Genomic DNA, 21,101 nt, shown 5'->3' with positions numbered 1-21,101 from the left:
AATCTCTGTGTTCTTTCTCATTTTCCTTGCATCCTATGTGTTGAGGAACCCAGATTGTGTGTCCTCTTAACTTCCTATAGTGTGGATGTTGTTTATTGCATCTCTGTGGTGTTGCTTAACATGTTCCTGTTTTTGAATTTTCTGTAAATTAGTAGTTAGTTATAAAGGCTTGATCAAATTCACGTTAGAATTGGGGGTGGAGAGACAATATGTACTTCCAGCAGGAGGCACATAATGATTAGTTGTCTCTCCTTTTGTAATGTTGACAGCCATCAATTATCTTTACCAAGATCTACTAGTTAATTGCCTATTCCTTTTTATATTTAGTTATTGTCTTGGTTATTTGATGTATTTCATGAAATTTATAAAACCTTTTACATATTTGCCAAATAGCCCTATATGAAGATTATACCAAGTCACATAGCAACCGCCATGTACCAGAATGCCCAAACTTTAATTTTCTTATTTTATAGATGAGGTACCTCAGGCTTAAGGAGCATTATAATTGTCCCCATGGTCACAGTACAATGCCAGAGTTTAATGTATGAGTCTTGCCTTAATCTTGTACATCACACGAGCTGCCTTTTCTCCTTTGCCCATAGCCCCAGGTAATTGCTTATCTTCATTTTGGAGAAATGATAGAAAGTAACAAATAAAGAAGGCAAGATGAAAGATGAAAAGAAAGGAATTGAACAATTAACATAGGAGAGTTAAAGACACAAAAGTCATTTCCACAACATTCTCCTCTTGTTTTGATGTTCTAGTGCTTATCGTGATCCAGCCATTGATTATCATTACTAATTCATTGCTTGATCCTATGTATTTTTCAAAATACACATTTGGCCAGAAATCAGTAGCTTTAGAATCTTAATCTCAAACTTTGCCAGAAAGACTACATTTTGTAGCACCTTCCCCATGCCCTTTAAAGACCATTTATTAACACTATACAAAGTACCAGGGCTTGAATACTATGGGAACATTCCAAATTTAGTCCTTCATTTCACCTAAACATTCCATTTTTTCCTAGCACTTCTCTCTTAATTTACTAGAGGGTATATTTATGGAGAAATTTAATCTAGATGTGTTTGATAAACCTTGTCATTAAAAGGTATTTCGAAAGCCATTTTATTATATATTAATAGTAAATGTTTCTCAAACTTATTTAAGTTATTTTCCTAAAATAGCAATTTAATTTGACTCCTGGCAAATAGTTACTCCTCAAAGGTTGAGCTAAGTTTTGATTGTAGTAATTTTGCATGGAAGCTAAATTTAGCAATTAGCAGTCTCCCCCTTCTAGTTTAAATCCAAGTGAACTTTTAAAAGTCTAAAATATGTTGGTCTCTCCCAAGACCTAAACACTGATCTTAACAAATGCCAAAAGAGATGTGCAAACAGGAAACTATGTGATTCTTGTAAAAACTGTTTTAAATCATATAGTCATTTTTCCACTTGATCCTCCTCCCCCCACACACACCAAAATAAAAAGAATCTACAGTAATCCTGTGGAAACTTTAGAAATCCTTCTGTTTTTCTTCTCCCCCATGTCCCTATTTATATATTTTAATTGCTAACTGATACGGCAAACAAATGTAAATGTGTCCTTTCAAAGTTCACTGGCTTCCTCTCTGAAGTCATCTAAAATTCTGGAGCCATAATACAAACCATCAGATAAAAGTGTGAGACTTTATATTTGAGAAACATGAAATGTCTTTAAGTAATTAAATGGAACCACAAGAGCCTTTTTTTCCAGTTTCTAGAAGGAATTGTGTTACTGCTTTAACTGAATCAGAATGAGATTTTAGTCCGGAAATGGAAACTCCTTGAGGGGATGATAGGTAGGTAAATCCTGGTATAGAGAAAAGTATTGGATGGGGCATTGACCCAAAGGCCAGGTAGGTGACTGGTCTCAGGACCAACCCTTACAGAGCTCCTGGCTCTGCCGCTGGTGACAACCCTGCAGCTGGCCTTCCCAACTCACCGCTTACTCTGAGGCTTCCCAGCCTCGGGCTTTTTCTTGAATTCTCTTCTGAATACCATATACAATGTGTAAAAGAGTTCCTCGGTACTTGGTGAAATGCATTGATTGTAAAATATTTGATGCATTTAAATCCCAGGTTAGCAGCAGTGTATGATAACAGGTCTCCTTTTGATGAAAAGAGATTTCTAATAGATGCAGATCCCAGTAGTGACCTGCAAAGAGCTCCACTGCCCTCTGGAGAGACTCTTGCCTCCTTAGTGCAGCGTGCAGTCCCTTCTTGGTCGGCTGCTCTGCTCCTCCCCCGCCACCCGTGTGTCTCCTAACTGCCATGCTCCATCAGTCCTGGGCTCCTGAGTCTGGGCCGAGGCACCCTGTGCTTTTTGAGCCTCTGCTTTTTGCTTACAGGGCCCATTCCCTGGCTGTAAATTCAGTCATTTTGCAATTTAGCTGCCTGCCCCTCAGAAGTTACCTTCACTGTCCCTCTCTTCTAGAAATCTTGTCTGACTCTCTAGAGCGAGCTTAATTTCCCTACTGGGTTGGTTGCTGCTATAGAACTGTGGTTATTCCTTTAGAGAAAACCTGTCATCCTGTGTTGAAATTGCCAGTTATTTCTCCATCTTCCTCTGTAGTCTCTAAGCTTCCTGAGTAATAAGACTAGGCTATGCATAGTGTTAGATGCATAGTAGGTGTTTAATAAATATTTGCTAAATTAATTTTTGATCCAGTTTTACTACTAACTGGCCGAAGTCTATATATCCTGACACTACAACTCACTGACTTATTTTTATTCCCTGGGCCACATGGAACAAGTCTAATTCCACATTTGCGTGATAGCCACTCAGAATCTGGATTTCTGAGGGATGGTTCCCCAGAAAGAAAGAGATATTCCAGAAAGAGTGATTTCTTATACCTGGGCAAAGCATACTTAATTACTTATAGAACAGCCATCAGGAGGAGAGGACTGAATGATAGCTTTCCACCTGAAGAATGGTAGGCAAAAATCTTACGGTTTTCGTTCTAATGAAGGAAGGAAGGCAATTAAGGTGGTAGCGTAGATACTGACTACACGCAAGTAGGCCGATAGATGTAAGTAGTTCTTAAAAGTAGCTCTACTGAGATCTAAATTTTTAGCTCAATTTTATGTTAATAACTTTGAGGGCTGGGAAGCCCTTAGAGTTAGCTCTTGAAACATACACAGCCTTGGGAAAGCCATTCTGAGCTGTATGGCTCCCCCCTGACTTAAATCAATTACAAAAGTTCAGTGGCAAGAATAACTTGGTTCAAGAAATGATAACTAATTTTACACAGCTAGAGGTGAGTTAATGGTATGTGGTGGGTATGGGAAGAAGGAAGGAAGGAATAAATGGCAATTCTTATTACAGTTAGAAGTTGTCTTTGATTCAGGAGGAATTGGCAGCTATTGGAGATCCCTAAGGGAATTACATTATCAGCAAGATCTCAAAAAAAAAAAAAAAAATCTCAGTGGTGGGTTTTGAAGGAGATATGGCTTTGCGTTAGGCATTTTCTTATCCAAGAAAATGAAATGAATGATTGAAAGTGCATCACCAAAAGTGTCAGGGTGATGAATCAGACAGTGCTCTGTGTCTCCATCCTAAAAAGGGCACGTTAGCTTGTTTTTCTGGCACACACTCTCAAGAAACTTTCCCAGTACTACCCCTGCCTCTATTTCCAGCACCATTTGCCCCTTTGGACCTGATTCTCATCTAAAGATACTCAAGTGTGGCAAAAATAACTTTTCTGACAAAACCTTGAGATGAATTACTGTAAAGCTTCAGGCAGGCTTCTCATTCTGTATTTGCAGCAGAGACAGAAGAATTAACAACGGGAACAGCCCTATGAGCCGGTGTGGAGTCTCCACACCATGGAAGTCTTGCCCCAGCCATGATTTCACAGCTGCCCTGAGAGGCCTTTTCTGGGGCTCCCAGCCTCACTCTGCATGCAGTTTGTTCTTCTTCCCCCCAACGACCAAGTCTCCAGGTCTCTGAACTAAACTTCCCATTCTCATCTCATTTCATGACTTCTCATGAAACATCCAGGGACAACTCTCCAAACAGTTTCTCCTTTGTTAGACATTTGTAAACTCCTGTCACGTCACCCACTAGTTGGCCCACAGCCATTGGTTGCATACACAGCCTCAGCCTAATCTTTTCATAATTTACCATCCAAGCCCCACAGTGGATGTGCTGTGGGGCTTTATGATCTGTTTACCAGACCATTCCCAGCCCCTGCATCCCGTGCTGGGCCTCAGCACTGTGTGAGAAAAGAAAAACTTGGAGGGAGTCCAGCTCAAAGAAAATGATTGAAAGATTGGAAAGAGGAGTTGCTATAAGAAAAGGATGAAGGAACGGGGTAGGTTTAGCTCTGATAAGAGATAGACGGTGATAGGTTGAGAGAGAACAGTCAGCAGCCCCTTTCCTTGCTTCATTTTCATCCTGGTTATTATATGGTCCATCAAGATCCTTTAAAATTTTGTAATCCTTATTTAGTGATGGACTCTCTTTGTGCAGGATGTTACATTGCTTAGAATGGATGGTCCGAGGTGCTCAAACAGTCTCTGCTGTAGGATTTTGCTCCCTTTGTTTTCTGTCTCTCCTCTGATTTGCTGTGAGATTTTGATGGCAAAGAGAGGTGCGCTGCGGCTGCTGCCTGGGGCATGGAGGATGGGGGCGCTCCTGCAGGTCTGTTTGCCTGATGGACTCCGAAGGGAAAGTGGAACATGTACTCTTTCTTGCTGCCGTGGTGGGTCATTAGGTCTTAACAGTTCTGAGAGCTGGTACAACCTGGAGTCAATAGGTAGAGCATGTTTGACCTTCAGGAATCTTCAGGTATGAGAAGTTTAATAATGGTAACAGCAGCAGCTGTTACTCATAATTACCTCATTTACTCTATTACATAAGTGCAGTTGTTATCCTCATGTTACAAATGAGGAATCAGGCTCAGATTGTTTTTAAAAATGTGTCCAGGGTCATAATTGGTAAGCTGCCTATCTGGGGTTTATGGCCCGGTCTGCCTGGCCACAGAGCCCAAAGGGTTGTTTTTTTGTTTTGTTTTGTTTTTTGCCCCACACATTTATTGAGATACAATTCACATACCATACGATTAAATTCTTTTTGTATTACATTACTAATTTTTTTAAATTGTGGTAAAATATATGACATAAATTTTGCCATTATAACCATTTTAAGTGTGTACAGTTCAGTGGCATTAATTCACGTTGTTTTACAACCATTGCCACTATTTCCAAAACTTTTTCATTATCTCAAACAGAAACTAATCATAAAGCAATGTACCCCATTTCCCTCCCCTGGCAGCCCCAATACTCTCTTGTCTGCTTTCCGTCTCTATGAATTGGACTACTTTAGATACTTCCTGAAAATGGGAGCATGTGATATTTGTCCTTTAATGCCTGGCTTCTTGGTAAGAGCATAATGTTCAGAGTTCATCAATATTGTAATGTGTTAGGATTTCATTCCTTTTATGGCTAAATATTCCATTTATACCACATTTTGTTGAGCCATTCATCTGTTGGTGGACACGAGTTATTTGCTCCTTTTGGCTGTTGCTGAGAGCCCACGTTTTTACTGGCATGTACGTTACAAGGTGAGCTGAGGGCCACCCAGGACGGACTCTCCTGACTTCTCACTTCAGTCCTGGAGTCACACCATGTTGCAGAAACCATGACGCTGCACTGACATTCTGTAGTCTTTACAAGAGTCTGGCATACCTGGGGTTTGAAATCCAGGTCTGTCACACGTTAGTTGTGAGAGCAAGGACATGTTACCCAGCCTCTTTCACCCTGGATTTTCTCAGTCTCTAAGGTGGAAGCAATAATACCAACCCTTCAGAGTTATTTCAAGACAAATACTACTCAATAGTTATTTGTTTAAATGGCACATTTGCTGGGGTTAGATATTTTCTTCTGTATGTATTTACTGACATGGAATTTAACAAATATGAAATGAAAATCTTTAGTCTTCATATTCAATTCTATGTTCATTTTTATAACACTGGAAGAATAAATATTCTTTTTTTTTTATCCCCCAAAGGCCCTTGTGTCCTTTGTGTTTTTACCCCTTAGGGGGAAAAAAAAAAACCTGGAAAAAGTACATGGCCATGGTAGAAATTCATAAAGCATAATGAGCAAAATAGAATATGTAAAATCCACTATCCAGACATAATCACAATAATATTATTAAATATGTATTATATCACAAGTAGTTTTCTAAATCCTTTATATATTATTTAATTCTCATGACAGTCTCTGAGAACAGGTACTCCCCTCCTGCTCCTCTCCTTTTTCCTCTTTAATAGTTTTTCAGATGAGGAAATTTGGCCTTGACGTTACTGACTTAGCCCAGGTCACAGAGCTAAAAAGTGGCTGAGACCTCCGGCTGCCTACCAAGGCGTTATGCCAGTGCCTCATGCGACGCGCACGCGCGCGCATGTGTGTCTGTGTGTATTCATGAGGTTGTATTATATACGTTGTTCTGCAACCTATTTTCTTTTTCAATGAGTGTTTTGTTAATACCTTTCCGTGTAAATACAGATCTCTCACATCATTTGCAGTGGCTCTAAGAACACGCACTTTATAGTTCCTTGCCTAGCTAGCCACTAGGTGTGAGCGTGAAGGTCTTCCTCAGTTGTTTTTACAAAACCTCATATGACCACCTTCGTAATGCTTAACCAGCTGCCCGTTGCAGACTTGTGACGGGTCTTGCCTGCACTGTGATGGCTTCGGCATGCCCTTTCTACTTGAAAATGCCCTCCTATCTGGCTCTGGGGAGGTGAAGCAACCCCACAAACTCCCGGGTTCCTGTGCAGACCCCCCAGCAGTGCTCAGAAGTCATGCCAGAGCCCCCCAGCCTTCCTGCTAACCCTTTCACCCCGTTTTCCCTAGTGTTGCATATCAGAGTAGAACTGGAAAAAGACTTACACTGACAGGCAACCTTTTAGAGTTTGAAGGTAATTTGTAATCTGTTCGTCACACACCAGAGATCCTCATGAGACAGAACTGCTTATTATTCCCCTAAATGAAGACACTCAGCCTAAGCCCGCCGGGTTTTTTGGGCGTTTCAGGGCTTCTGCCCAGGTTAGGACACTCTGCTCTCACAAATGAACTCTTGCTGTCATTCACATCCCAAGAGTGAGTATAATCCTCAGGAATGGGGGGAGGGGGCCGTTGTATATGTTAGAACTTGCCAAGTTTTCACTGTTTATCTTACTGGAAAGTCAACAGTGTGACTGACTGTTAACCTCCTACACAGTTAAGATCTAGGCTTTTTGTTATGGTTGTTCTTAAATTCTGCGGTTAAATCTTTCTGATTTTTATGAGGTGCAGAGATGGAGGGAAGAAAGGAAATCAAGGGTGCTAGTCAAGGGATTGAGCTGCATGGACACCAGAAGCTGCTGTTGTAACTTGGGAGCCGCGTAGCTGGTGGAACAGGAGCTCAGGGAAGTGTGGGTCAGAGTCTCCACAGGTACTTGGCCGGTTTTGTTTGTGAGGTTAAGTGAGCCTTTTGAGTGGATCACATTCCCTTAGAGAAGCTGAAGGGCAGTGAGACTTCTTTTAAAGGAAGCATCTGCTCTTAAAAGAAGAGCCCTATTGTTATTTTACAAATAAAAAAGTACACACCACGCCCTGTAGCAAAGGTTTTGTCTTATACGATCATCAACTTATTCTCAGTCAGAAGAGCTGGACAAGTATGAGGCACCAAAGAATGAGGAAGAAACAGAGTTAAACATGAGAAGTGGCACACATTCCACAGGACCACTCCCTGCTGCCTCCTCCGAGCATGTACGGCCCCAAACAATTTAATGAACCAAGGAATTTTCTGGTAATAGGAGAGATTTCCTGTAGCACAGACATTATTTACACCCCCAGAGTGTGTTCTCCTCCTCTCCCATGTCAGTGTCAGTCGTTCGCTACCTCACACTGCATGATAATATGTACTTACTGTGAGCATCTCAAATTCTCATTTACTTTTTATAATTAACCGATGGGATAGTCTATATTTTTCACTGAGGAAACTAAGGCCAAATGTTACACAGCTAGCAACATTTACAACTAAAAGACTCGAAGAGGAGAAACACTGGTTTGACTTTCAGAGAAACTTACTGAGTCACTTTTCACCACATTTCTGGAATTACCTCATGTATAATAATGATGCAACAAAGTCATTTTTTCTTGTCCATTTCCTTTTTGGTGACCATTTGCTGGCTCCCAGAAGAGTTTACAGTTCTTCCCGCACTTTCCAGATGACAAATCACATCCTCCTAATAGCCTACCACCATGAAATTAATAAGGAGTTTCATTTTCAAATAGTTATTTTCAAATATGTTCTTCTTACCCACCCCAGGATCACCAAAGCACATTTAATTGAATAGCCTATACTTTCAAGTTTATAGATAATGAGGTAGGTCCTTCCGTGGCTCAGCATCATTGTGCCAAATTTGGGCTGGAAAAATAAAAGATGGTGGTATTCACTCAGCATCTGGCCCACAGTAGGTACTTAGTAAATATTTGTTGAAGACATGGACAGAGAAAAGTGATAAAACTTGAAAGAAAGTAGCCCTGACTAAATTGACATTTTTAGATACTGGGATTTATTCATTCATGCTGTCCCTGAGCTGCATTTAACTTTAAGAACTAGCTTTCTCTCGTTTTGTTATTCTTAACTGGAAACTGCCCAATTACTTCATCCGTCCTGCGGCCTCATGCTTCAACACTCAGAAAACATTGTATTCAATTCCATCCTAGAGTGTGCAGGTGGGATGCCTTTCAGTGGTGATGTGGGACCCATGTCGCCTCTGAGAGTGAGGGAGGAGGAAAGCAGTTTGAGACAGAGACTAGTGCTTCTGCAAGTGGGGTTTGCTTTGCACTCAGGATTTCATCTGAAGTCACCAGGTTGTAAGACTGAGTGACTCAAGGAAGGGGAGTTTGGAGGAGACGGAAAAAGGAGGGCAGGTTTCTGAGTTTCCCATATGCTGGCAACTTGGTTACATGTGGGCAGGAAGTTCTGGGTCTACTGACGCTTTGTTCTTAGAGGTTTTTCATAGTTCACAGTGACTGGCAGGAGGAGCCTTTTCATACCAGACTCCTGGCTTTGGTGTGGGCCCCGTCTGCCTGCAGTAAGTCCTCTGGCTGCGTCCGTCTTGGTGCTTCGGGCCGCCAGGAGGGTGGGTGAGGTGGTGGTGATGGTTGGAGGCAAGTGCCCAAGCCGCCTCAGTCAGGAAGGTGATAAATGATATACACAGCTTCCTCTCTGTCAATTAATTGATTTGTTTAATTTTATAATTGCAATTTTAACTAAAATTTTTAGGAGTCCAAATTATAGGATCGCCTGAGAAACTAGGGAGGGCAATACTAAAACTTTCCAGCTTCATCTCTAGAGACAATGGCATTTTACTTCAGTAGGTGTTTTATCATCTATGTGGACTGACACCTTTTAGTCTATGGGCTCTTTTCTGTGGTTGGAAAGGCCCCTTGGGATACAGAATGTTAGCATAAGCTAGTGCCTAGTTTTTGTTATTTCCATAAAGATGGATACATTTTCTTGAATTCTAGAAAGTATGCTTGGAACTTTTTGACGTGGCCACGCACATTTAACTCAGAATCACTTTCAGAACAGCAAACTATAGACCAGTGTTGATCTGGCATGAGAGAAAGCCAACAAGTAGGGGAAGTAATGGTGACAGAGGTTTTGCCAGTGTGGCCCACCCACCGCTCATCTTTGCAGCCTGTGCAGCCAGGATCTGATGCTCTGCCAGCGGCTTGGGAATGTTCATGACACTCCCTGTGGATAAATCAAGGGCACATGGCCCAGGACCGGCGAGTGAACATAGATGGGGAACCAAATGGGTATAGCTGCTGAGCTTACAGAGCCAGGAGGAGGGAGGAGATGACAGGAGGGGCTCAGCTCAGACACACAACTCCACCCAGAAATTCCTCACATGGCCCATAGGCCACTGTGTGTGTGTGTGTGTGTGTGTGTGTGTGTGTGTCTGGCTTTGTGTCGTTTGGACCTTAGATATATTTTGAAGTTCTGATTCATCAGTTCTCTAAGTCATTTTCAATCTCTTTAAAACTGATGGCTGTGACACGTTATTAAAGTTTTTGCCTTTTTTATCCAGGACTGGATCCTGTACAGATTTAGACTGACATTTTCTTAAAAGTCAAGGAAATGTGCTAAACTGTAAATCATTAAGTCAGCTATGTATTTCTCACTGTCACATACACTTGATAGTATAATAAGTTGCAGGCACTTGGTAATATGAGTTAAATTTTTTAAAATTTTCATTGAATATCTTTTGTGTGCCAGACATCAATGCTGAGAGTAAGAGATTACAACTTGGGGAAGGAGAAAGATACAGAAAGAGATGAGTGTCAATGTAAGTGACAGGAGCAATGATCAAGGTACACACAGGTTGTATGGCTGCTGTGAAGAAGGACGTGTGGTCCATCCTGGATGTTCAAGAGAGCAACGTGCCTTAATGAAGACGTTTTAGGCAGCACACATTCCAGCTAGAAATGTGGAAGTACACTAGTCTAGCCTCTTTAACTATCAAAGAAACGTACATTCAAACAATGGAGACAGGTTTTGCTTATAAAGTTGTCAATGTTTTTTTTAGTTTTGTTTTTAATGATGATCTCCAATATTGTCACATGACAAATTGGTACAAATGTGTCTATTTCTATTGGGAATATGTATTGAAACAACATTTCAACACACCAAGATGTATGTATTAAAAATGTTCATCACATTAGACGTAGTCGTTCCACTCTTAGAATTTATCTCAAAGGGGAAAAAAAGATGTACTCAAAGATTTATGCCCAACACTATTTATGCCCAAAACTATTAAAAGTTTTGAATATCTGCTGTATGACATGTACAATGCTAGGCACTGGGGATACAGTGGTGAGCAAAACAGACAGGCCCTGCACTCAAAGAGCTTATCATTTAATAAAACAGTTTTGTAGATGATCTGTTTTTATAGACTAGAGATATAGCCAGCAGCTATTTTATTAAGAAACACCTACGCCTCCACATGTTCTTGTAAACATACCTCTCCCTTTCTAATTTTCCTCCCTCACCAAATAATATATATATTCCCCCAAAACGTGAGTGGAAAGTGGAATTTTTCCTAAAACACTAAATGTTTTAGTAAAGCACAAGTTGCTGACATTTCTCATGTATCATCTCTGTGATCCAAGCCTGCATTCTCATACCTTCTGTCTCCCTCACTCAGTGTTCATATACACATAGTATGCCTCCTAACTAGTTTTGGTAAAACTCATGTCAAAATTACCTATGGATATTCTTTCCTTTTTTATTATAAACTTTAAAAATAAAATTAAGTAATAATTACATATCATCATGGCCTGGAAAAGCAGGCCAGAATTGTCATGTTTTTACAGTAACATCTTGTGTTATTCATCTACCCTAAAGGAGTCATTTTTTTTCCTTTTTGTTTTTGAAGGCAGTGCCTGTCTTTTCTAACTTGATTTAGAAGTTAAGTTTTATGGTTTGGGGGCAAGGTATTTGCCTAGACAAAACCACCATCTTAATACAGTGGTTTAAGAGCACGAGCTCTGGAGCCGCATTGCTTCTATTCCCATCATGCCTTCATTCCTCCTAGCTCATGGCCTTGGGCCTGTCACTTAATCTCTCCAAGCCCTTAGCATCCTCCATTTGTGATGTGCAGATGATAATAGCAGTACCTACCTCATAAGGCTGTTGTGGAGACTAAATAGATTAACGTCGGTGGAATATTTTACACAAAGTGTGCAGTGTATAAGTATCCTTATTATTACCATTTGACGTGTGACAGCCACTCTTATTCACAATACTGAAATCCCTTTATAATCTAAATTATCTACCACAGATGGAAAAGGCTCTTTGCGCAACAAAAGAGGCAGAAGAAGCACTTTAAGGGACATGACAGTTCAAGACTGGAAAAAGAGGAGTGGGGGGTATGTTATGCAAAATGTTCATTCAGGAAATATTTATTGAATGCCTACTTTGTGCCAGCCACTGTGAAAGGGCATATTAGTAAATACAACTGAACAATGTTCTACCCTCATGAAGCTTACCAACGTTTCTAGCAGAGTGGTGCTGGATAAATGTTTTTATGTTGTTTCTGTAACAGAAAACCAACGCTCTCTGAAAACACAGCTTCTGTGAAACATCGAGAATTAAATGCGGTCATTAAGAAACCCCGGTTATCAGAGAAGCTGGCAAATACCCTCAGAGGGCAACTGCAGGGCTCAGGAAGAGGAAAAAAAATGTCCCCTTGTGATGAAAAAGAATAGGTAACAGTAGGACTTAAGTCAAGTCCCCAGAGGAACAAGTTTCTTCCTGCTTATGCTCTGGGTTCCCTTGAACTCTGAGATCAGGGATCAGATCCCTTTAAAACGATGGATTGTGTTGGATTGTTTCTTGTATGAAACAGCTGGGTAGTGAGAGCAGTGACTGCCAGAGGCATGGCAGAAAATCATTAACTGGAAAGGAGGTGACTCTGGGCCAGCTGAATCAAGACCAACTCACTGGCTTTGGGAATTTCCTTGGCATACTTATTTTGTGGGTCTGGGTTGGCCTTTCCTGCAGGTTTAAAGAGTTGCTCCAGGAATATGTGTTATGACAGAAAAATTGGAGTGGAGAGAGAGTGGAAGTTATTAGGAAGCCAGTTTAAAAGTCTCAAGAGACTGTTAAAACCGTCCAGGTGAGAACCTGCATGTGGGTGGTGGAAGTATAGGGATAAAAAGGAAAAGACATGAGAAAAGGCATAGAGGAAACGTAATCCACATGGAGAGGCAGAGAAGTCAAGGGTATGGGCCCTGGACTTGCTGTGAGTCATTGCACTGTGTGACCTTTTGGTGCCTCTGCTTCCTCACAACATCCAAGGGGCTAATGCAGCCGCTCCCGCGAGGCGCACGAGCCCCGTGTGTGGCGCACGCAGTGAGACCAGTGATCCTCAGCCCTATTGTCCTGCCACTGTCAGCAGCATCAGCATCTGTCCTCTCTAACGTCATTAGGACTTAGCAGTTGTTCGGATATGGGAGTTTTGGGGAGGAATTGGTTTATGAGTAACGGTGAGTTCACTGGGGGAGCTGAGTGTGATGAGTTCAGGCTGTCTACATTGGAGCAAAAACCAAAGGTGTAGATTCATGAGTTATCCTACACAGAATTACTAAGTGAGGCAGTGGGAGCGGCGAAGGGCCGTGAGGAAGAGCAGGCAGAGGTGGGGAAGCGCTGAGCGCAGCCTTGGTTTCTCCTGGTGTCTCCAGCACACAGTGCAGTGGGTTTCCTGTGCAGAACACAAAAGTTACAGTCATGACTTGTGATAGGTGCTGCTGGGCACATCCTTTGAGCTTTTCACCAAATCTTTTTATTCTTCCCTGTGCTTATCTTCGGGAGCCAGTGAAGCTGTGTGATCTTCTATGGGAACTATAGTTTCCTAGGGCTGCCCAACAAATTGCCACCAACTGGGTAGCTGAAAACAACAAAAATCTGTTCTCTCACAGTACAGGAGGCCAGAGGTCTGAAATCAAGTTGTCAGTCTTGTTGGTGTTTTTCTGGAGGCTCAGAGGGAAAAACTGTTCATACCTCTCTCCTAACACCCGGTGGCTGCTGGCAATCCTGGGCTTGTAGACTCACGATTCCAGTCTCTGCCTCCATCCTCACATTACCTTCTTCTCTTCTTATAAGGACACCAGTCATTGGATTTAGGCCCACCCTAAATCTAGAATGATTTCATCTCGAGATCCTTACATAATTACATCTGCAAAATTCCTGTTTTCAAAAAAGGTTCCATTCTGAGGTTCCAGGTAGATGTGAATTTTGGGAGGACACTAGTCGACCCACTGTAGAAGCTAGTGTGTATTGCGCAGGGCCTCAGAAGCTGGATGTGGACTGCAGTCTTAGCCATGATACCGGAAGAGCATGTCCTCAGGGGCCAGGCCCTCAAAACAGGCCTCGCAAGGCGGATTTTTGAAGGGTTTGCCTAACAGACATGGATCAACTACTTGCTGAGCTATGTGAGTGGGAGTTGATTGCTTAATAGAATCCTTGATTTATTTTTCTTGTTTCAAAATGGATTTTTTCCCCCCATTCAAATGGGACTTTTCATTTAGGCCTTTTCTGTCGTAGCTGCTTTTTAATTTTTTCCCTGGCCAAATTCTTCATCTCTCAGGCAAGCTGTCCTGGAAGACTCTGTCCCTGAGTTTATTCTAGTAAATTGAGTACCCCAAACCTGGAGATGAAGACCTAGAGATGAAATCAGTAATGGGAGTGTCCCCACTGCACAGAGGACGAGATGGAGCTGAACCATGAGGCAAGAGACCTGGGTTCTAATCCAGGTTAGACACTGTGAGTTAGCGATGAGACCTTGGAGAGATCCTTCCTCATTGTTAAAATGAGATACCCATTCCTGTCACTTTGCCCAGAGCTTTTACTGAGGCGCCAGAATGATACTGGATGTGCAAGCTCTTGGCTGTGTATAAAAATGCAGGCAAATATAAGGTGTTTTTACAGCAGGGTTAGAATGCTGTCTTATTTAAGAATCACATTTACATGCGCTCACGTCCATCCTCTTTCTGTGCCTACGTCTCTGCCACACAGTATTGAATTAACCTACAGTTTTGTCATTTCCTCCTCTGAAGGGCAAGATATAAGCATTTTTTCTCTCCATTCATTTCGTCCAGTATAGTGCAAATGGTTGACTTCTTGATACTTTCTGATCCACTATGCTAAGCACCAGGGTAAGCAAAGAATAAGAGGTTACAGTCCTGGAGGTGACGGCAGTGATTGGGAGGTGCGGGAGGTGCGGGATGCAGCAGAAGGCGGAGAAGCCCGCCCCAGGGAGGAGAGTCCTTTTGAAGAATGAGCGAAAGTTAAGCCCGGTGAGGGAGAACAGAAGAACACCTCTGGCAGAGGGAACGAGAGCGTACAAGGCCTAAAAGTGGGAGAGAACCAGGCATGGTGATGCATTGAAAAATGACTGTCTTAGACCACGAGGGAAAACCAGACGAGAGCCAGGGCTGTAGAGATAGATGAGGGCAGGATCCTGTGGGGTGTTCTAGGCCATGATACCTGGAGTTCAGACTATCCAGAGAGCAAAACAATCAGAAAGGTTTTAAGTGGGAGAGTGACATTCCTGAATTGTGTATTTTAAAAGCTGTCGGCTGCAGTGTGGTGGCCATGCCTGTGAGGTGGAGCTGATTCTGCTGGTCGGGGAGCACATGTTGAGAAGCAGTGACTCACAGGACAGTGCACTGTGGGCGCTGCAGTGCAGCTGGGAAGACATGGTCTGGGAGCGTGAAGGAGGAAGGAGGAGGAAGGAGATAGCGCCACCTGGTTGGTTTACCTCTTTTCTGTTATTTTACCAGTTCTATTTCCTGGGTCAGATTTTTCTGCACTTTGTTTGTGAGGCCATAAACTCTCACTCGAGGACGCGTTTGGCACTCCAAGGTACTTCAGGAAGTCAGGAGAGCCTGTTTGCTCCATCCCAGCTGTGTCACTGTTCTTTGTTTCTTCCCCCCACTCGGGCTATTCAGCGCTCGCCCTCCCCTCCCTCTCTCAGACAGGTTTCCAGGAGCTGCAGGAAAGAGTTCAGAGTTCACAGATTTTTTAAGAGGATCTTACTTTAAAAACTGGTCCCTGCATGAGAGCAGCTGTAAGAGCAGTTTTCAAACTGTTTTCTCTGGAACCCTGCTGCACCTTGGGGACTATCACAGGGGGTGAGGTCCTTCAGCCCCCGCCACCCCGCACCTCCACCTCCCCCAAGTCAACCAAAATAGCTACACTTTTACTAAAAAGAGTTTCAGGGAAAAATTAGTTTGAAAAAAAGGTTTCACTGCTTTTATTTTTAACTTTGAAAATGACTGCTCTGTAACATTTGCTCTGGTTTGAACCTTCTTTTGCTCAGTTTATTTAGTGTGTGTGACAAATACTACAAAGATTGAGAAATTTTAGATCTAATTCCTATGGATATTTTCTAAGTTCCTTGAACAAAGAAAACACTGGTATATCTGTAAACAACTTTTAGAATTTTCCATTGGGTACCACAAGCATTATTATACCCTAAATGCCAGTCTCAGAGCTGTCCCAGACTTGAGTAAGGCCCAGATCCCCGAAAACTCGTTGTTAGAAGTCACCCTCACGCCCGTCCCTCTGCTCCCAGTGTCGCTAGCGTGGAACACCTTCATTGACACGTTCTGAGCCCCCTCTTGCTCGTCACCCCACTGCGTGCCGCACGTCTCTTGACATTTACAGTAACTCCTTGTGATTCCGTCACAAGAGAAGGGAGAGATGAGATGTAGCAAAGGATTTATCAAGCGTAAGTTCACCCTCGTCTCTTTTAGGCATCTGCTTCCCTACCTGACTATACTGGGTAGCTTTGGGTTTAGGGGATTTGGAAACAAACCCCTCATTCTGCTGCGCTAGGTTTTGTGTTCATGTTCATCAGTGAATTTTCCTTGAGTCTCAGTATCGACCCAATGGAAAGTAATGCTTTAGGATGAAAATGTGGAAATGCCTGGAAATCGTAAGTTAAACCATTCAGCTAAAACGCTGACTCCACTGTATCTCCATTACTTATCTCTTTAAGATATCTTAAAAGACATTTCATTTTTAAAACTTTCTAAAGGAAGCACCCATTGGTCACTTAGCCAGTTCCTTTAGGCAGCTGGATGAGGGCTGCAGGCCAAGCATATCCCCTCTGCCGGCGTTTAATCTTTTGCTGTCACAGTGGGGCTGTACAAGCATGGGCGAAGAAATTGTGTGCTGGGTCTTGAGACTCTCTGGACTTTTTAGAAAGACTCAGAATGTCTTAAAATAGCATGGTAGCAGAAATAACAACAACAACAATAATAGCATGTCATTCCTAAGAATGGTTGTTTAAAAATCGAGGCATTGGTTCTGGCAGCAGCTGGTTTCCACGAGCTGGGCTCCCACAGGAGTTGCTCTAATGGAAATCATATGGTCTCATCATGACAGGAAATGGAGGTCTGTTAAGCAGTCTCTCGACTCCCCTGTAAGGAATTTCCTTACAGAAACTACAGACACCTACACGCCTACAACTGGTGGGGTAGACCTGATCACTTTAAAGAGGCTTATGATGCTACTGTTTCCCTGTCTAAATAATGACTAGCAGTTCCCTCTTTTGGCCTAGGCTCTCTAGCCTAGTTATACAGGCAGTCTGTATTCCCAATCCGCCTCCTGAGAGGTCATTTTTACTGCCTTGTTGAGAGAAGGCATCGGGGAGAGCGTGACGGGGAGGCCGGCTGGCCAACCAGCCACAGTACTTCACACCCCATCGTTGGGACCCCTGAGCTGCCCTCTGAATGGAAGTCGTCAGTCAGCTCTCAACTCCTATCACCAAGCTCCTGCCATGCGGGCTGGCTATGGAAAGCCTCACCCAGCCCTGCCCACCTGCTCCACATGCACCCACAGGCTCCGCTGCTTTCTGGCTGCTCCACAGAGCAATCACTGCATCAGTCAGCAAAGCAGGGTTCTGTTTCCAGCCGCTTCCCATACTGAAAACCCTGCCCAGAGACCGAGTTGGGGAGGAGGGGGAGGATGAGGGAGACCTGGAATGAGTGGGCCTGGGGTGGCTTCTTAGATGGTGGGAAGGAGTTACGTGACTCTTCTCCTTGGATCACACGCACTGTAGACTTCTGGGAAGTCCTGAGTGGCGGAGTCACTAATGGCTTTATCGAGTCACCGTCTCCTGACTCCCTCAGCAGTGCTGGATGGCATCCTCGATCCACTTGATTTCAGATTTTGACAGGTGATAAAAGCGCATATTGAGATTGCTGCTTCACAGGGTCCAGATTCGTAATTATTGATGGCTGTTATTTTTGCCTTTGCTGAGATGCTCACTCTTGCATTTACTGTTATGTTAATGGGTGGCTTCCTGATACATTCTGAGGCCCGGACACTTGCCTTTCAGTCTGGCAAACTGTGGCTTGACCTGAATGGAATCAGGGATGTACGAGGAACATTTAGACTAGTCAGCTGGCAACCTGACTCACTTTTCCTGGGGAAAAAAATATATATAGTCAGTGTAAATGGCACCTGTGAACGTACTTATTTGCATCTTTGTGGAGCTTAACTTTCATCAGGATACTCAAGGCTCTTCACTTCCATTCTCTGAATTTTTCACATCTTAAATGCCCTGTAGGGACAGTGTCTGGCCCTGTGCTTCTGAGGGCTAAATGTAAAATGCTTGATGGTCATGATTTATTTGTCTGCTAATTACACTGATAAACAGAAAAGTCCTATAGTTCTTGTCTGTTGGGGTCCTGCCAGGAAGCCATTGTTCTCCCAGAGACTCTGCAGTGGGTTTTCACGAGCTGTCTCCTACTGGTTCTTGTTCTTCCTCTTTCCCTTCGAGGACCACATTTGCTGTTTTATGCAGGAAATCCCCACTGCTCCCGGGTTCCCCCAGCCACAGCTGGGAAGACATCAGAGTGTCCAAGGCAGAGCCTGGGCCTGAGATCTCTGCAGGCCGGGCAGGCACCAGATGCCTGTTGCTGTTTGTCATGTTGTATTTCCCATTCCCTTGCTTAGAGTTTGGGGGACCAAAGCCAGCAAGTTATTAAAAGAATGAGAGTAATTTGACTTCTGACACTGATTGGGGCTTGGGGTATTGGGTGTTTTGTTTCTGATTTGAAACCAGCTGTGTGGTAACCACTAACTCTCCCCTTATTCTTTTCTTGCAGATGAGCTCACAGTGCCTGCACTTTACCCCAGTAGCCCTGAAGTGTGGGCCCCGTACCCTCTGTACCCAGCGGAGTTAGCGCCTGCTCTACCTCCTCCTGCTTTCACCTATCCCGCTTCACTGCATGCCCAGGTAATTTATACCCATCGGCCACGACTTCACTCACTCCACCACCAGTCCTTTCAAACCTGGTTCCCCAGAGCACACCATACAACTAACATCTACCCAGCTAACAGATCCACCTTCAGGAGATTAATGATCCCTTCTAAATCAAGCTGACACTCCTCCAGGACTTAGGAGGACCATCTGACAGCAATGATACCACCCACTGCCTGATGTTTGCCCCGAACGACACCTCTCTCTTCCTTAATGAGCTCACCCTCATATCACACACGAGACTGGGCCGGGTTTCCTCCCCAGCTCCCAGCCAGCTAGAGGGCGTCACAGCGTAGATGTGCGAATGCCTCGTTGCGTGGAGGGGCTGCAGGGGGAGGCGTGCACTTGTTGCAGGAGTTGTGTTTGTGTGTGTTTCTGCGTATTGAGAGATTTTTGCTCTCGTGTTCTATGAGCGCTAGTGACCAAAGAGGCAAGTTGGGAGCTTCCACAAGGAAGACTGTGCTACCTTTCGTATGTTACAGAAAAGATGAAGGGTTCCTTTTCTTCCATTTCAGGAAACCCTGCAGAAAAGAAGGTACGATACAGTGTCTAGAATGTAACAGTAGGTCATGGTAGAGGCCTTTGTTCTGCCCAGGGTTTTGTTTTTTTTTTTAGTTAAGAATAGCCTGAGTTTTATAAACAAACTCCCTTATTTCTTCACAAAGATTACTGTCTATATACCAACGCTGTCTCTTCCCTTGGAAAAAATGTTTCTCTTGGCTTTGCTTTTAGTGCACATAGTGGTGATCAGTGTTAGGATTCAGAGTGATTACCAATAGCAAATAAGATAGAATATAGATTTCATGTGTCTTACTTACTGCATGTGTAACTCCTCTAAAAGCAAGAAAGCCTGGTTTTTAAAACATTGTTGGCCTACACAGGTAGAGTTTTTGTTTATTTGTTTTGCTTAGTGTTTATTTATAAGGCTGGATGAAATAAACAGCTTCCCAGAAAACTCTTCCTTCTGACTTAAAACTCTTTTCTGTTGTACAGAGCTCACCGTGTTGTACAAACACCCGCAAGCAGCCCCCGTGAGGGCCTCACAGGCCACGGGGCCAGGAGTGGTGTTGGCTGAACAGCCTTCCATTCTCTCAGCTGAGCTGTCAGAGCTCCTTATGTGCAGGGGTGGCCCGGCTCCCCGGGCACCGTGCAGGCAAACTGCAGAGACAGCCTCGGTGCCTGGGCCCCGATTTCACTCTGTGTCGGGAGGAGGAGTAAAGTAGTGAAGAGAAATGTAGATGGTGCTGCTGGAGTACTTGGGACAGAAAGTAACTTCAAGTGACAGGATTATTCTGAGGCTGACGACTCATTTCTAGGTTAGCTGAGCTTTTTGCTTCTCCTTCCCCTGCTGCTCTTTCCGCCTTTTGTCCACGTCAGTGCTTGGTCACCCTCGTAATGGCAGGTGGAGGAAGAAGGGATAAAACGTAAACCTGTGGATATCTGCTGAGCCACCAGCCTGCTTGTAGTAGGCCTCGGGGATCACCTGGGAGGTGATGGGGAGCAGCTCAAGGACCCCTCTGTGCCCCCTCTCCCATCTGTGGCTGTGTCTCCTCTCCTCGTCTTCCTCTTCTTGCTAGATCGCCTGGATACTGATCCATTGACAGTTGAGGCCGATGTTAATAAACACCATGCAACTGTGCCAAGTTCACATAGTCTTTGTAAGGTCCATGGCTTTGGTTAATCAGCAGCAAAGCCTTTCACCCTTCGTTAACCCTGGAAAAGCAAGAATTGACAATGGCCAGAAAGGAACGGTGTGGCTTTTGGCCATGACATCTGGGTAATTTGCCCTTGCTTCACTCATACAACAGATGAAGTAAAAATATAGTATCTGGGGATATGGTGGGAAGACGAACTAAAGACTCTTAGGAGATGAGAAAGCCCATGCCATTGTGAGAAAGGATGGGGAGAGACAGAGCCCAGCTTAGGTAGACTCAGCCATTTGACTTAATGGGATGTATTGCCCGGGGGCGGGAGGGGGCACCCTCCCCTGTGAGTACTTGCCCAGCCTGGAATCCACTCGGCTCTGCCGCATCTCTCCTAGAGTGGGTGGGACTCTCACCTGGTATCAGTGAGGTCTTTGTGCTCAACCCCACTTCTTGTTTCGAGTCATTCCCAGAGCAAGCTTGGGTTCTGTATCCTAAAGACTCTGAACAAATATCATTACTTAAATTTCTTTGTCCACTCTGAGAATCATAGAATGAACTGGCAGAGGCTTTACAGATCAACT

At 43.6% G+C, this 21,101-nt stretch overlaps 1 protein-coding gene across 7 annotated transcripts in view; it reads left to right on the top strand.

Moving 5' to 3' along the window:
- Positions 1-21,101, top strand: part of RBPMS (RNA binding protein, mRNA processing factor) — a 157,860-nt gene that overhangs the window by 109,259 nt on the left and 27,500 nt on the right. For 5 of the 7 annotated variants that reach the window (XR_012495529.1, XR_012495528.1, XM_074329695.1 and 2 more), the window contains exon 6: positions 18,720-18,850. The exons of 1 other annotated variant lie outside the window; for it this stretch is intronic. Coding sequence is in view for 4 of the 6 variants with exons in the window: in XM_074329695.1 (XP_074185796.1) it covers positions 18,720-18,850 (131 nt within the window). In the remaining 2 variants the exon portion in view is untranslated. Of the gene's footprint in view, positions 1-18,719; positions 21,100-21,101 lie in introns of those variants that run through there. One more of the 7 variants, XM_074329693.1, reaches the window with a different exon arrangement.

This window comes from Rhinolophus sinicus, linkage group LG04, assembly GCF_036562045.2.
Source record: "Rhinolophus sinicus isolate RSC01 linkage group LG04, ASM3656204v1, whole genome shotgun sequence".
Classification (NCBI taxonomy): domain Eukaryota; kingdom Metazoa; phylum Chordata; class Mammalia; order Chiroptera; family Rhinolophidae; genus Rhinolophus; species Rhinolophus sinicus.
The sequence above is the reverse complement of the archived record's forward strand: the minus strand, read 5'-3'. Positions and strand labels throughout refer to the sequence as shown.